The 15000-nt window shown below is 38.2% G+C and overlaps 1 protein-coding gene across 3 annotated transcripts in view; it reads right to left on the bottom strand.

Annotated features, from left to right (window-relative positions):
* Positions 1 to 15000, bottom strand: part of LOC115217025 (protein MON2 homolog) — a 794357-nt gene that overhangs the window by 141446 nt on the left and 637911 nt on the right. For all 3 annotated transcript variants that reach the window (XM_036507025.1, XM_029786561.2, XM_036507026.1), the window contains 2 exons: positions 13675 to 14264; positions 6600 to 6743 (listed from right to left, as the gene is read on the bottom strand). In XM_036507025.1, coding sequence (XP_036362918.1) covers positions 6600 to 6743; positions 13675 to 14264 — 734 coding nt within the window. The remainder of the gene's footprint in view (positions 1 to 6599; positions 6744 to 13674; positions 14265 to 15000) is intronic.

The following is a 15000-nucleotide window of genomic DNA, read 5'->3' as shown; positions in this document are numbered from 1 at the left end:
AGGCAGTACTCCAGCATGGCCACAGTCAAATGACTGAAACAAGTAAAAGAGTATGTATTCATATATATATATATATATATATATATACATACACTCTTTTACTTGTTTCAGTTAGCAGCCAGTCATATGTGAATATATCTATATCTTTCTTTGTATGAATTTATCTATCTGTGTGTGTGTGTCTGTGTGTCCGTCCTCTGGAGAAAAACAAAGGAAAACACAAAGCATTGCTATTAACAGAATCAATCCATTTAAACGTGATTGAGACATGCCTTTAGAATGACTTTTAATCAGAGACATGGAAAACAATTATATCTAATCAGTAATTTATGTAAACCGTTACTAATATTAATGTTTTAAATATGAGATCAATAAAATTTGAATTGTCTTTAACCAGATAAAAATACATGCCACGATAAACACAATATGGATGTTATTACTTAATTGCTAAATGCTCTCGTTACAAAGCCATACAAAACATAATATTTTAATTGTAGAAAAAGTAGTTTTATTTAGATTAAATTTGATTCTTGCTCAGTGTCAACATCTCTCTCTCTCTCTCTTTCTCCCCCCCTCTCTCTGTAGTAAGGACATGACGATATCTGGCAGGTTTTAATTTCAGTAATCATTCATAAGTAAAGCTAGTCAATTAATGTAATTATTGTTAATTGTAATCGCATTTCCAACTTTAGCAAGTTGCCAATATGAAACTTAAGTGACAACAATGTTTGACACTATGTACGATACAGAAAATTATGATTTTTATGTTGATTACAGCAAAGTGAAGGCATGTGGTGCAGTGGTTAGAGTTCCAGGTTCACAATCATGAGGTACCGGGCTCAATTCCCAGACCAGGTCTGTGTTTTATGTTCTTGAAGAAGACACTTCATTTCACATTGTTCCAATTCACTAAGCTGAAGAAATGAGTCGCAACGTCACTGGTGCCAAGCTGTATCATCACTGGTGCCCAGTATAGTTAGTAAACTGGTTAATAATAGGTCAGGCCTTCATGCCAAATGGCAAGTATGAACCCAAAGCTATGAGGGCCGAAACGCTTAGTAAGAAATTGCTGAAATTCTGACAACCCAATCCAAATATGGAACGTGGGCATAAAATGATAGTCATCATCATCATCATCATCATCGTTTAACGTCTGCTTTCCATGCTAGCATGGGTTGGACTGTTCAACTGGGGTCTGGGAAGCCCGAAGGCTGCACCAGGCTCCAGTCTTGATCTGGCAGAGTTTCTACAGATGGATGCCCTTCCTAATGCCAACCACTCCGTGAGTGTAGTGGGTGCTTTTTATGTGCCACCGACACAGGTGCCAGACGAGGCTGGCGAACGGCCACGCTCGGATGGTGTTTTTTACGTGCCATCAGCATGGCAGAAGATCCATCACAATAAGGTGGCAAGCTGGCAGAATCGTTAGCATGCCGGGCGAAATGCGTAGCCATATTTCGTCTGCCGTTACGTTCTGAGTTCAAATTCCGCCGAGGTCAACTTTGACATGCATCCTTTCGGGGGTCGATAAATTAAGTACCAGTTACGCACTGGGGTCAATGTCTGTCCTTGTTTGTCGCCTCTATGTTTAGCCCCTTGTGGGCAATAAAGAAATAAGAAGATCCATCACAAATACATGGTCTCAGAAATTTACAGAAAATTATTCATTGGCATCGTCACACCATTAACAACCATGGTCTTTGGATTTGCTTGGGCTTCATTCCAAGGAATATCTTCAGTTCATTCTTCTCCAAGACTTCCCTTAACTGTAGCCAATTAAGACTCAGAGAGAAAAACAGAACTTTGGTTTTTTTTCTTTTTTTTCCTTTCCTTTTTATTTTTGTTTTTCACAGCTAGAATATAAATTCCTAGTAAGTGAAATGTGCCATATAATTTACCATTTTCTTTGTGTATATATTTTCTTTTACCAATTTTAAAAGGTTTTGTTTTTATGTTAGTTATTTTTATGCATTTACTGATAAAGGAATCACCATAATTTATATTTTACTCGATTCAGTTTGTTATCACAAAATTGAAATTTAGCCAAAATGACCGAAAATGAAATGTAAATGAAGAACACGCATTCAAGGAATATATTCAAGAACAAGATTTGTAACAAAATACTAGATGTTGAGGTGAGCTTAATTTCTTTTTTTCTTTTCCTTTTTTTCACAGATAGAAAGAGACCAGCGGAAACTGGTTTACTTCTTGCTATCAGCAAGGTATACATTTCACCTGTTGTCATCAATTTACCTTAATAAGGATTATTATGAATATTCAATAGTGACATGGTTTGATAAAAGTACGCTGTAGAATTCTGGAAATAGAATGATAAATTTCCTTTGCTTTATAGTTGGACTGGAGCAACATGAAATAAAATGTTTTGCTCAAGAAACACAACACCTGCCCCGTTCCAGGGACTGAAACCACAATTTTGCATCATGAGTCCAAAACCCTAACCCGCTAATCCATGTGCCTTCCACTGTTGGATGACAGGAACTGGGAAAGCCAGGGGCTACACCAGGTTCCATAGCCTGTTTTGGCTTAATTTTGTTTGTTTGTTCCTTCTCGAACCATGCCTGGCTCATAAGGGCCAGTTTAAACCCCCGTTTCCTTGGCATATAGGTTCCCCACCTGGATGGGATGCCGGTCCTTGCAGTGAGCTGCAAGATGCAGGAGGAAAGTGTGAGAGAAAGTTTGTGTTGAAAGAGTGAGCAGAAAGTTCGCTATTACCTTCTGCTGGAGCCGCGTGGAGCTTAGGTGTTTCGCTCATAAACACACACATCGCCCGGTCTGAGATTCGAACCAGTGATCCCTCGACCGTGAGTTCGCTGCTCTAACCACTGGGCCATATGCCTCCACAGGCCATGTGCTTGATTTCTATAACTGGATGTCCTTTCTAATGCCAAGCACTTTACAGAGTGAACTTGGTGCTCTTTATGTGGAGTTTTTTAACCGATACCAGCACCTGTGCTTTTAACATGGCACCGGCACTTGTGCTTTTAAGATGGCACCACCCCTGTACATTTTATGTGGCACCAGTCTAAAATTAACCTCGCCCCCACCACCTTCTACATGCAATGAAAACACAAGGTAGAATCCAGGTGTTTCAAATTTCGAATCTGGGTTTGTATGCAGTCCAGATTGATGAATGACAAACTAAAGTCACCTTAAGGAACCACTGTAATTTACATTCGGTAGAACACTGAAATTTAATGATGATAACACGGTAATTATAATACTCAGAGTTAGTAGTTTGTATCAGATAGAATCCATTTATTACCGGGATGAAATGGATCAATAACGTTTATCAGTCTTTAAGGCTAATACAATCCAGTCTGTCATAGAGTTACTCTCTTTTGCTAGTTAAGTGGACTGGAGCAACATGAAATAAAATGTTTTGCTCAAGAACACAACACAATGCCCGGTCCAGGGACTGAAACCACAATTTTGCAATCATGAGTCCAAAAACCTAACCGCTAATCCATGTGCTTCCACTGTTGGATGACAGGAACTGGGAAAGCCAGGGGCTACACCAGGTTCCATAGCCTGTTTTGGCTTAATTTTGTTTGTTTGTTCCTTCTCGAACCATGCCTGGCTCATAAGGGCCAGTTTACCGGTTTCCTTGGCATATAGGTTCCCCACCTGGATGGGATGCCGGTCCATTGCAGGTGAGCTGCAAGATGCAGGAGGAAAGTGTGAGAGAAAGTTGTGTTGAAAGAGTGAGCAGAAGTTCGCTATTACCTTCTGCTGGAGCCGCGTGGAGCTTAGGTGTTTCGCTCATAAACACACACATCGCCCGGTCTGAGATTCGAACCAGTGATCCCTCGACCGTGAGTTCGCTGCTCTAACCACTAGGCCATATGCCTCCACAGGCCATGTGCTTGATTTCTATAACTGGATGTCCTTTCTAATGCCAAGCACTTTACAGAGTGAACTTGGTGCTCTTTATGTGGAGTTTTTTAACCGATACCAGCACCTGTGCTTTTAACATGGCACCGGCACTTGTGCTTTTAAGATGGCACCAACCCCTGTACATTTTATGTGGCACCAGTGCTAAAATTAACCTCGCCCCCACCACCTTCTACATGCAATGAAAACACAAGGTAGAAATCCAGGTGTTTCAAATTTCGAATCTGGGTTGTATGCAGTCCAGATTGATGAATGACAAACTAAATGTCACCTTAAGGAACCACTGTAATTTACATTCGGTAGAACACTGAAAATTTTAATGATGATAACACGGTAATTATAATACTCAGAGTTAGTAGTTTGTATCAGATAGAATCCATTTATTACCGGGATGAAATGGATCAATAACGTTTATCAGTCTTTAAGGCTAATAATCAATAGAATTTATGTGAAACACATTGAGAGAAGAATTGTGAGCGACCGCCAGGGTCGCTTTTATGGACACATGTCAAAAGCATTCGAAAGGAACCAGGTTGAAGTATAAATTACAATACAGTTACGTTTCTAAATATCGCATTTTATTGATAATAAAGTATACATCAATATGCTTTGATATAAAGAGTGTAAGAGAGAATTTACTGTATCTCTGGGTTTAGGAATATAATGATGGATTATTATTATTATTATCATTGGCATTGACACATCATCAAAAGACTCTGGTCCTTGGATTTGGTGATGCCATATTCATGGGAATAATGCCTGTTCATTCCGCTTCAGGTCTTCTTTCGGCTGTAGTTAAGATTCATAGGAAAGGACAGAGATTCTTTGGTTCTTTGTGTTTTTCAAGACCAGAATATCAAAATAGTCTAAGTGAAAAATGTCAACTACCTCAGAAGACAATAATAACACACGTGTGTGTGTGTGTGAATATATATATATATATATATATATATATGAGAGAGAGGCAGAGCTGTATCTCTGCGGTTCAGAAATTTGCTTTCCAACGGTGTGGTTTTGGGTTCATTCCCAATGGATGGCAATCAGAGCAAGGGTCTTCTATTATAGCTCAGGGTTGACCAAAATAACCTTGTGAGTGGATTTGGTAGATGGGAACTAATACAAACCCACTATGTGTATGTGTGTGTGTGTGGTTTTGTGCACAAACAGGAAAATAGAACTCAAAATATGTATATGTATGTATGTATATTTATATATATACATACATACATATATATATTATATATATATATATAATATATATATATATATGTACACATACACACATGCTCACAGATAAATTCCTTTTTTTTATTGAACAACCCTATTCATAACTGATAGCATCAAAAATGCAATCCAAGTTCTGGATTGTCAGCCGCCCTGTAGACTCCATTTTTATAAGTATTATGGAAATAAAAGAAACCAAATTCTACCAAAGCATCACTGATGCTTGCAATGCTATTTCCAGTCTTTCTTTACCAAGTTGAGCAAAAGAAGGATCCTCACCATTCTAACATGGAATCCACTCCATGGAATTATAAGTCAAGTAAATTTAGTCAGGAAAGCATTATAATGAGATTTACATTACCAATGCAATGCAATATGAAAAGAATGAACAGTACTGTTGTATGAGTGGTTAATGGTGTGGACTAATAGGATGGAGTGACTGTGTTTAAAATCCCATGACTGGTTCTAAAAAATGCAATTTGTTAAGAGTGAGTTATTCATTCAGAAACACATTTCCAAAATAAGCTAAAAGTGCATTGAAATTTTTTTTAAATATATATAAAAAGAATAGAAATTTACTTATTTCTTGTTTTAGATTAACCCATTTGTTATATTTCTATCAAAACATATCATCTTCATGCATCAAAGTTCTTCAAAGCCTCCTGGTGAGATGGAATTAAGAATCTTAACCATTGCAAAACATCACAATGGTTGGTTCTATTTTTTGCCAGCCAGACTCTTGGTATGCTACACCTGTAATGACATGGACACCAAAAGGAGGAGCACAAAGAAAGGGCCAGCCCAAAGAACACCTGATGTCAGACAATCTAGGAAGACCCCCACAATGCATGAGAACCATTTAGAAGCTTGCTGCACAAGAGGACCTCAGCACAGGAGGGCCTCACAGCACAGGAGGATCTCACATCACAGGAGGACCTCACAGCACAGGAGGACCTCACAGCACAAGAGGACCTCACAGCACAGGAGGACCTCACAGCACAGGAGGACCTCACAGCACAGGAGGACTTCACAGCAGGGGAGGACTTCACAGCAGGAGAGAACCTCTCAGTACAGGAAGACCTCACAGCACAGGAGGACCATAATCCAAGAAACTACTATTTAATATTTATTCTTTTTTAATACCATTTAATTAATGAATATTGTTCAGTATTCTTTCACCCTTTAGCATTTAAACCAGTCATATCAAACCCAAAGATTAGACCTGTTTTATGTCCAAACTGGCCAGATCATCCTCTCACACTTATCCTGCAATGTCATTCTAGAAATAAACAGTCACATCATCCAAATCTCAAGGCTATGAGATGTTTGTGATTAATTTTTTTTTAATGTGAATAAAGAAGTATTACATTTGACAGAGTAATCTGAAGGCCAAAAGGTTAATTAAGAAATATAATCAAAGCAAAGATGTAAAGAAACGAACGAAAGAAAAATCTTTCACTTACTTGAGGGCCTTTAACAGATCCGAAATTTTTAGTTTCAATGTCTCCATATTTTGGGGGTCTTACACCATATTCGATATAAATAAGAAGCTGATCAAACAGATCAGGGTACATGTTCTGCATCGCATCTGAGCCGGTTTTTATTGCCTGCAATAAAGAAGAAGAGAACAAAATCAAATAAAAATGCATCAATAAGGTGTTACTCAGTTTTAGGGGTCTTCAGTATTTCAAGGTTCACCATATATCAGCACTGTGACGGACTGGCGTCCCGTCCAGGTGAGGAATTTCTACACCACTCAAACCGGGAAACCAGCCCTTTTTTTATATATATATCAGCACCTTTGTGCAACCCTGAGCAGAGTAGATTTGTGGAACACTGGTGGGCCCTCATGCATGCAAGTCTCCTATGTCCAAACCAAAAATGTTAACCATAGAGCTGCTACAGCTTGGCCAGTTGTGTCTCTGCTTGCATTGGATGTAAGAATGTAAAAGACTAGAAAAAAAAAACACTGCAAGAAATTTTTCTTGTAATCTTTTTTACTTGTTTCACTCATTGGACTGCGGCCATACAGGGGCACTGCCTCAAAGGGTCTAAGTCAAATGAACCAACCCGCAGTATTTATATTCTAAAGCCTGGTAATTATTTTATTGTTCCTTTTTGATGAACCACTAAGTTACAGGAACATAAACAAACCAACATTTGTCAAGCAGTAATGCAGTGCAAATACACACATGCACACGTACACAAACACACACACACACACACAAATACATAAACATGTCAGACTTCTTTTAGTCTCTGTCTACCAAATCCACACTCAAGTCTTTAGTTGGCCCAGAGCTGTAGTAGAAGACACTTGCCATACAGTGGGACTGAACCTGGAACCATGTGGTTGGCAAACAGTCCTACCAATCCTCAACCCAGGACTGGTACATATTGACCTTGGCTCCGAAAGAATGAAAGGCCAAGATGACCTTGTTGGGATTTGAACTCAAAATCCTGTCAAAACAAATCTCACAAGGCACTCCTATCCATCACTTTAACGACTCAACTAATTAATTGCTTTTAACCGTTAGGAGTGCTAAAATAATCACAATGCATTATGGGAATGAGAAATATTCTGAATAATGTTTATTGAAGCAAACTAACAAAACAGACTAACGTTGAAAGTATTGACCCTCAACCCTACTTTACCTATTGACCGCTGCAATTCCTATTTTACCTGGGTGGGCCCCTAATAAACCAGTCGATGTTTAAAACAATTATATTTTTACATTTCTATAATTGAATATTATAAGGAATTCCAGTAAAAAAATTACTGAAATATTTTGTATGTTGCAGAAGTGAAACGAATTTTATTGTGCGTAAATTTTAACAACAAAATCTTGTGTGGACCCTGGCTGGGGACTGGGGCATTCCAACCCAGATCATCTCATCTTTTAGGGAAAGGATTACCAGCTGGGACTGAAGTATTGGTCATATTCAAAATGGCAATTTCGATGCCAATACACATCTGCTACTTATCATCTGGCCAAGACAAACACATTTTTTTTTCTCCATGTTTCCCCAACGTGTTTTTACAATTTCTAATAATAATAACAATGGTCTTAGATTTTGGCACAAGGCCAGGAATTGCTGGGGAGGAGGCTGAGTCAAATACATCAACCTCACTGTTCAAACTGGTACTTTATTTTATCAACCTCAAAAGGGATGGGAGGTAGAGTTGAACTCAGTGGGATTTGACACAGAACATGAAGATGGACGAAATGCTGCCAAAACATTTTGCCTGGCATGGTAAGGATTCTACCAACTCTCTACCATAATAATAATAATAATAATAATAATAATAATAATAAAAATAATAATAGTTTCAAATTTTGTCACAAGGGCAGCAATTTTGGGGGAGGGGATGAGTTAATTAGATTGACCCACAGTGTTCAACTGGTTCTTATTTTATCGACCACAAAAGGATGTAAAGCAAAGTCGACCTCGGTAGAACTTGAACTCAGCATGTAAAGAGGAATGAAATGCTGTGAAGCATTTTGCCTGTCATGCTAACAATTTTGCCAGCCCACAACCTTAATAATAATAATAATAACATAAATAAGTAAAAGAAATAGAATAAAACCAATGGAAATGTTTATTATTGGCATAATGACCGCACCACTACCACCACTACCACCACCACCACCAACACCACCACCACCACCTCCAAGATACAACAAAAATTTGTTTCAAGATACAAATTCATAACAAGAATCTTGCAAACAAAATACAGAAACCAGAGGTCCAATGCTATTGTTATTATAAAGACACAACAAACAATGAACAAAATTAAAAAAAACTGAAGCGATTTTGAATGTTATATGAGAAAGTAGAGAATGTTTCCTTTTTTCCGAACTTTGTGTTTTTCCTACATTACACCAATCGCCATTTAATATTTATCAATGTACAATCAGAGACACTGAAGTTGGATGGAGTTTTATATCAAAACAATACAAAGCGATTAGAGAAGAGCAAAAACAAACAAACAAACAAACGAAGTTTAATTGTACCTGTGTAGACATTTCACATATCTTGTTTACATCACTGCAACTTATTATTTTTTTTTTTTTAGGTTGTTAACAATGTTAAAAATTTCTATTTCCTTCCAACTGATTAGTTATTAATTTCTTGGGTCATTTACTAATTTGGAATATCATTATTCTGAACACTAGGTAACAGGTGGTTTTTTTTTTTTGTTTTTGTTTTTGTTTTTGTTTTTGTTTTGTTATTTTTACAGTTTGCTGGTTTGGAAAATTATAAGACCATTCTGTTTCCATGTATGTTATGGAGTTTGTTTGCTTTTCTATAATAATAGTAATAATAATAATAATAATGATAATAATAATAATAATAATAATAATAATAATAATAATGATAATAACAACAACAACAACAACAACAACAATAATAATGATAATAATAACAACAACAACAACAACAACAACAACAACAATAATAATAATGATAATGATAATAATAATAATAATAATAATAATAATAATGATAATAATAATAACAACAACAATAATAATAATAATAATAATGATAACAACAACAACAACAACAACAATAATAAAACTAATAATAATAATAATAATTATAATGATAATAATGATAATAATGATGATGATGATGATGATGATGATGATGATTAGAATTGTAACCATGTCCTGCAGTGTTGTATTGATCAATGGTCCTTGTCTAATATGGAAAAGCTTATCATATTTTAACATTTTATTAATGGTCAGTTGTTATTTTATAACTGTGAAAGTTGGTATAAAACAAATTGAGGTTGACAGTGGTGGGCGGGAGCTCTCTCTGTTCGTTTGCACATTGCATGCAGGCCTTAACAAGTGGCTGGGCCCACTCTGTAAAGTGGGTGGTGTTAGGAAGGACGTCCAGCTGTAGACACCAGGCCGAAACAGAAGACTGGAGCTTGGTGCAGCTCTATGGCTTCCCAGCTCCAGTCAAACTGCCGAACCCATACCAGTGTGGAAAATGGCTATTAAATGATGATGAGAATGATGATGATGATGATGATAATGACGGCAGGAAATTGCCCCCACATGCCAATCTCTGCTCCCCATACAACTAATGTCATCCAAGGGAATGGTCATCAACTTGGACCATTACATCTTGGTACCAGTGGCATCACAAGTCTTGCCGTCTGAAGGATTAAAGGACCAGAACAGATACTGCGCAAGATATCCTTGTCTGACCTTCTAAACAGTTCTTCTAATCCATCACCCAAGATTTGTTCATTTTTTATTGATTCCCATCAAAAAAATGAAAGGCAATGTTGACATAGGTACAGGAGTGGCTGTGTGGTAAGTAGCTTGCTTACCAATCACATGGTTCTGGGTTCAGTCCCATTGTATGGCACCTTGGGCAAGTGTCTTTGACTATAGTCTCGAGATGACCAAAGCCTTGTGAGTGGATTTGGTAGATGGAAACTGAAAGAAGCCCATCGTATATATATGTATATGTATATATATATGTGTGTGTGTGTTTGTGCGTCTGTGTTTGTCCCCCCCCCCCCCAACATCGCTTGATAACCGATGCTGGTGTGTTTACGTCACCATAACTTAGCGGTTCAGCAAAAGAGACTGATAGAATAAGTACTGGGCTTACAGAGAATAAGTCCAGGGGTCGATTTGCTCGACTAAAGGCAGTGCTCCAGCATGGTCACAGTCAAATGACTGAAACAAGTAAAAGAGTATAGGAAGGATTTGAACTCAGAGGTGTGGAATAAATACCATGAAACATTCACTTCAACAAGACTGTCATTGAGTTAGTAAAGTGATATGGCTTTTAGCAGATGTCCCCTCTGTTGCAAGCATTCAATCTGTTTTCAGTCAGAGGGTAACTCCTTCCTATTGAGGCAGCACTAGACATGGCCTTGTCCTTCATTTCAGCCCAAAGTGCCACACAGTGGGACCTGAACCCAAGACCATGTAGTCCAGAGTGAACTACTCAAGCACACAGCCATGCTTGCATGCATCCGTATTTACATATGTATATACATATATACACATATATAAATACATATGTATACATAAAATATTAACATCGTATAAAGTCCACTTTCCATGCAGTCATGGGTTGGACAGTTTGATAAGGGATGGTTATGCAGAAGACAAACACACACACACAACATGCTTCTTTCCATTTCTATCTGCCAAATCCACCTACAACAGCTGTGGTTGGCCCAAGAGTTTAGCAGAAGATACTTGCTCAAGGTACCGCACTGTGGGTCAGAACATGGAACCATGTGGTTTGGAAGCAAGCTTTCTTATTTCTTTACGACCCACAAGGGGCTAAACACAGAGAGAACAAACAAGGACAGACAAAGGGATTAAGTCGATTACATTGACCCCAGTATATAACTGGTACTTAATTTATCGACCCTGAAATGATGAAAGGCAAAGTTGACCTCGGCGGAATTTGAACTCAGAATGCAACAGCAGACGAAATACCTATTTCTTTACTACCCACAAGGGGCTAAACATAGAGGGGACAAACAAGGACAGACAAAGGGATTAAGTTGATTACATCGACCCCAGTGCATAACTGGTACTTAATTTATCAACCCCGAAAGGATGAAAGGCAAAGTCGACCTTGTCGGAATTTGAACTCAGAATGTAACCACAGAACGTAACAAGCCTTCTGCCACACAGATTGACTCCCATTATTTATTCTTAAACTGCTTCACCTTAGTTGTTGTCATTGAACAATACAGAGCTTGTAAAAGTCCAGAATCTAACCAAGCTTGTGTAATCAGGAGATGGAAAAATATTGAATGAGAACACAAAAAAAAAAAAAGCTCAGAAGGGACAAGTGGAATGGTATCAATAAAAAAAAGACAGCTTGGATTGGTGTAAAACACAAATAAATTAGGTAGATGCAGTTATCATCATGAGAATTAATGAGTAAAAATAATGTGGCGTTCATTATCAATGCATATGAATTCGTTTTAGTTCAGTGGACATCAAAGGGAATCGAAATAAATCAAACGATATCAGTCGAATGATTGTCATGCTGATACACAGCATCGTAAAAGATAACCGGGACCGACTGTAACATTATATGCACACAAATCGTACTCTAAGTAATAAAAACAAAACCTTTTATTCTGGTTTTGTTGTAAAATTTATGCCATGTTACACAGGCGCAAACACACCTGGCCACTCATTGAAACCTCATAATTTATTGCCTGCTATGCAAATTTGACTTACTGTATAACGATTTTCATTAGTGACGCATTGCAATTAAGCTGAGTTGCATTATCGTCATAACCACAAACATGATTAGGGTCACAACCACCACCACCACCACCACAACCACCACCACCACCACTAACATTGCCATTGTCATCATCAACCTTTTAATGTCCAATTTTTAATGCTTGCCTGGGCTGAATGGAGTTTACTGAGATACCCTTCTTGCTATCAATGCTTACCTGCATTGATAGCCTTGAAGAAAGGCAGCGAGCTGGCAGAAACGTTAGCACGCCGGGCGAAATGCCTAGCGGTATTTCATCTGCCGCTATGTTCTGAGTTCAAATTCCGCCGAGGTCGACTTTGCCTTTCATCCTTTCGGGGTCGATTAAATAAGTATCAGTTACTCACTGGGGTTGATGTAATTGACTTAATCCGTTTGTGTGTCCTTGTTTGTCCTCTCTGTGTTTAGCCCCTTGTGGGTAGTAAAGAAATAGGTATTTTGTCTGTTGTTACGTTCTGAGTTCAAATTCTGCCGAGGTCGACTTTACCTTTCATCCTTTTGGGGTCGATAAATTAAGTACCAGGGGTCGATTAAAGAAGTACCAGTTAATCACTGGGGTTGAAGTAATCGACTTAATCCATTTGTCTGTTCTTGTTTGTCCCCTCTATGTTTAGACCCTGTTGGTAAAAAAGAAATAAATGCTTACCTGCTCCAAAGCAAGGTAATATTTTGTAGAATATCAGAAATGGCTGGCATTGCTTCTATGCCAATAACAGTCATTTACAACATTTACCATGCAATCTGAAGACAAGGGAACACAGATGCCAGTACAATAATTCCTGATACAACCGGACACCCAAGACACCATTTGTAAGCAAGTGATGACTTGGCACCAAGTACCAAGTTTTTGCTAATTACTGTGGGTGCCTTTGAGGCTGCAATCAATCATGAATACCATGCTGACCATTACACATTTGAAGCAGAGGGACATCCAGCACATCATGGGGTGGGGGTGGGGTGATGAATGAACAGCCAGCTGGTGCTATAACAAAACTGAGTGCCTTGTTGAAAGCCACAGTGCCATCTGATCCAGGGACTGAACCCACACTTCGTAAGCAAGCTACTTACCACACAGCCACTCCTATGACTATAGTACAAAAATTGTTGTCTATCTAGCTGAACATAGGCAGTATTGTAAAACCTGACAAGCAGTTGATTTGTAAAATATTTATACAAAGAAAACAAAATCTACTACAAAAAAATTGTCTTTTTAAATTGTTGCATGTTAAAAAATATATTTGGGTTACTGACCTTAATTAGAACTTGGACGGCATTGAGAGTTGATTCTTGCAAAGGGGTAATCGTTAACTCTGGGTATGTTGGTATAATGAAGGGGGAAAAGTCACCATGGACTGGTACTGACAAAGCACTGCGCAGAACAGTTGAGAGCTTTTGCAGATCAGCAGCCACAAAACGGGATTTAATATGGTGAAACAAAGATGGAAATGTGTGGACAAGAGCCGTGAGGAAGGACTGAGAAGGAATATACAGCTTCTGACTTTTGCCAGTTGGTGCCTTTGTAGATAATGTTCCAATATTCAGCCACACACGCCAGGCAGTTGACCAAAGAGTTAGGTCGTTATCACTTTTTGATCCTTCGTTTTGAGATAGTTTGGAAGCAGTGAGAGTCTCGTCTTCAGATCGGCACATCACCTCTTCACTGGGGGGTATCACATTGCCACGACCACCACGAGTGTCCTCGGTTTTCTCTTTCGAATCCCGGTTGATTTGCATGATTTCTTGAAAACTCTTCAGAGCAGCAAGAGATACCTCTGCGTTCGGGCAAAGAGCCGAATATTCAATGTGTTCCAGAAGAAGAGACCAAGCACGAGGAAAATCACCTGGAAAGAGAGCAAAAGAAGACGAAAAATTTTGGTGAAAAATGAAAAAGAGAAAAAAAATGGAAAAGATTTCTAAAAGACAACTGAAACAAAGAAGAACTGATTTTCATGGATTTAAGAAGAATTTATAAGTTTTTTGATATTGGATTAAGGTTAGGGGCATAATGCTTTCTTTGTGACAGCTTTGAAGGCCTGTATGCAGCACTGAAGAAGATAAAGGGTTACTTTGTATTCATTTTCAAGAGAAACCACATGAATGTCAAGTGAAAAAGACTAACAATGACCGATTAGTGACCAATGTCATAGGGACTACAACAACTCTATGAATACAACAAACATATTTTTAAGTTCAACAGGAAAGAGAGAAACAAAATTTTAAAAAAATAATCAAAAAAAATCAGGCCTATAAGAGTTGGTCAATATCAAACTCTTGGAGTAGTTTCACTGGTTGTGTTGTGAATGGAAGGTGAAGTGTGAGTCAAGGAACAGAGGGACAACCCAGAGCTGTAATAGAAGACGTTTGCTGAAGTGGGTGGCTGGGGTGGGGGGAAATCTGACATCGATAAAAATTGCTTTGAAGGTACCAAAATCTCAAAGGAAGTAGGAACTGTCAGAAGGTCGGATAGAAAGAACACTTCTAATATTTTCCAGTCAGCAAAACCTAAAATTGTTTACGCAAACACCAACAAAAACAATAACACGGTACCTTTGCACAGAAGGTATATATATCTTTAAG

Source organism: Octopus sinensis, linkage group LG11 (assembly GCF_006345805.1).
Source record: "Octopus sinensis linkage group LG11, ASM634580v1, whole genome shotgun sequence".
NCBI classification, from domain to species: Eukaryota; Metazoa; Mollusca; class Cephalopoda; order Octopoda; family Octopodidae; genus Octopus; species Octopus sinensis.
This window is presented reverse-complemented; position numbering and strand designations above follow the sequence as displayed.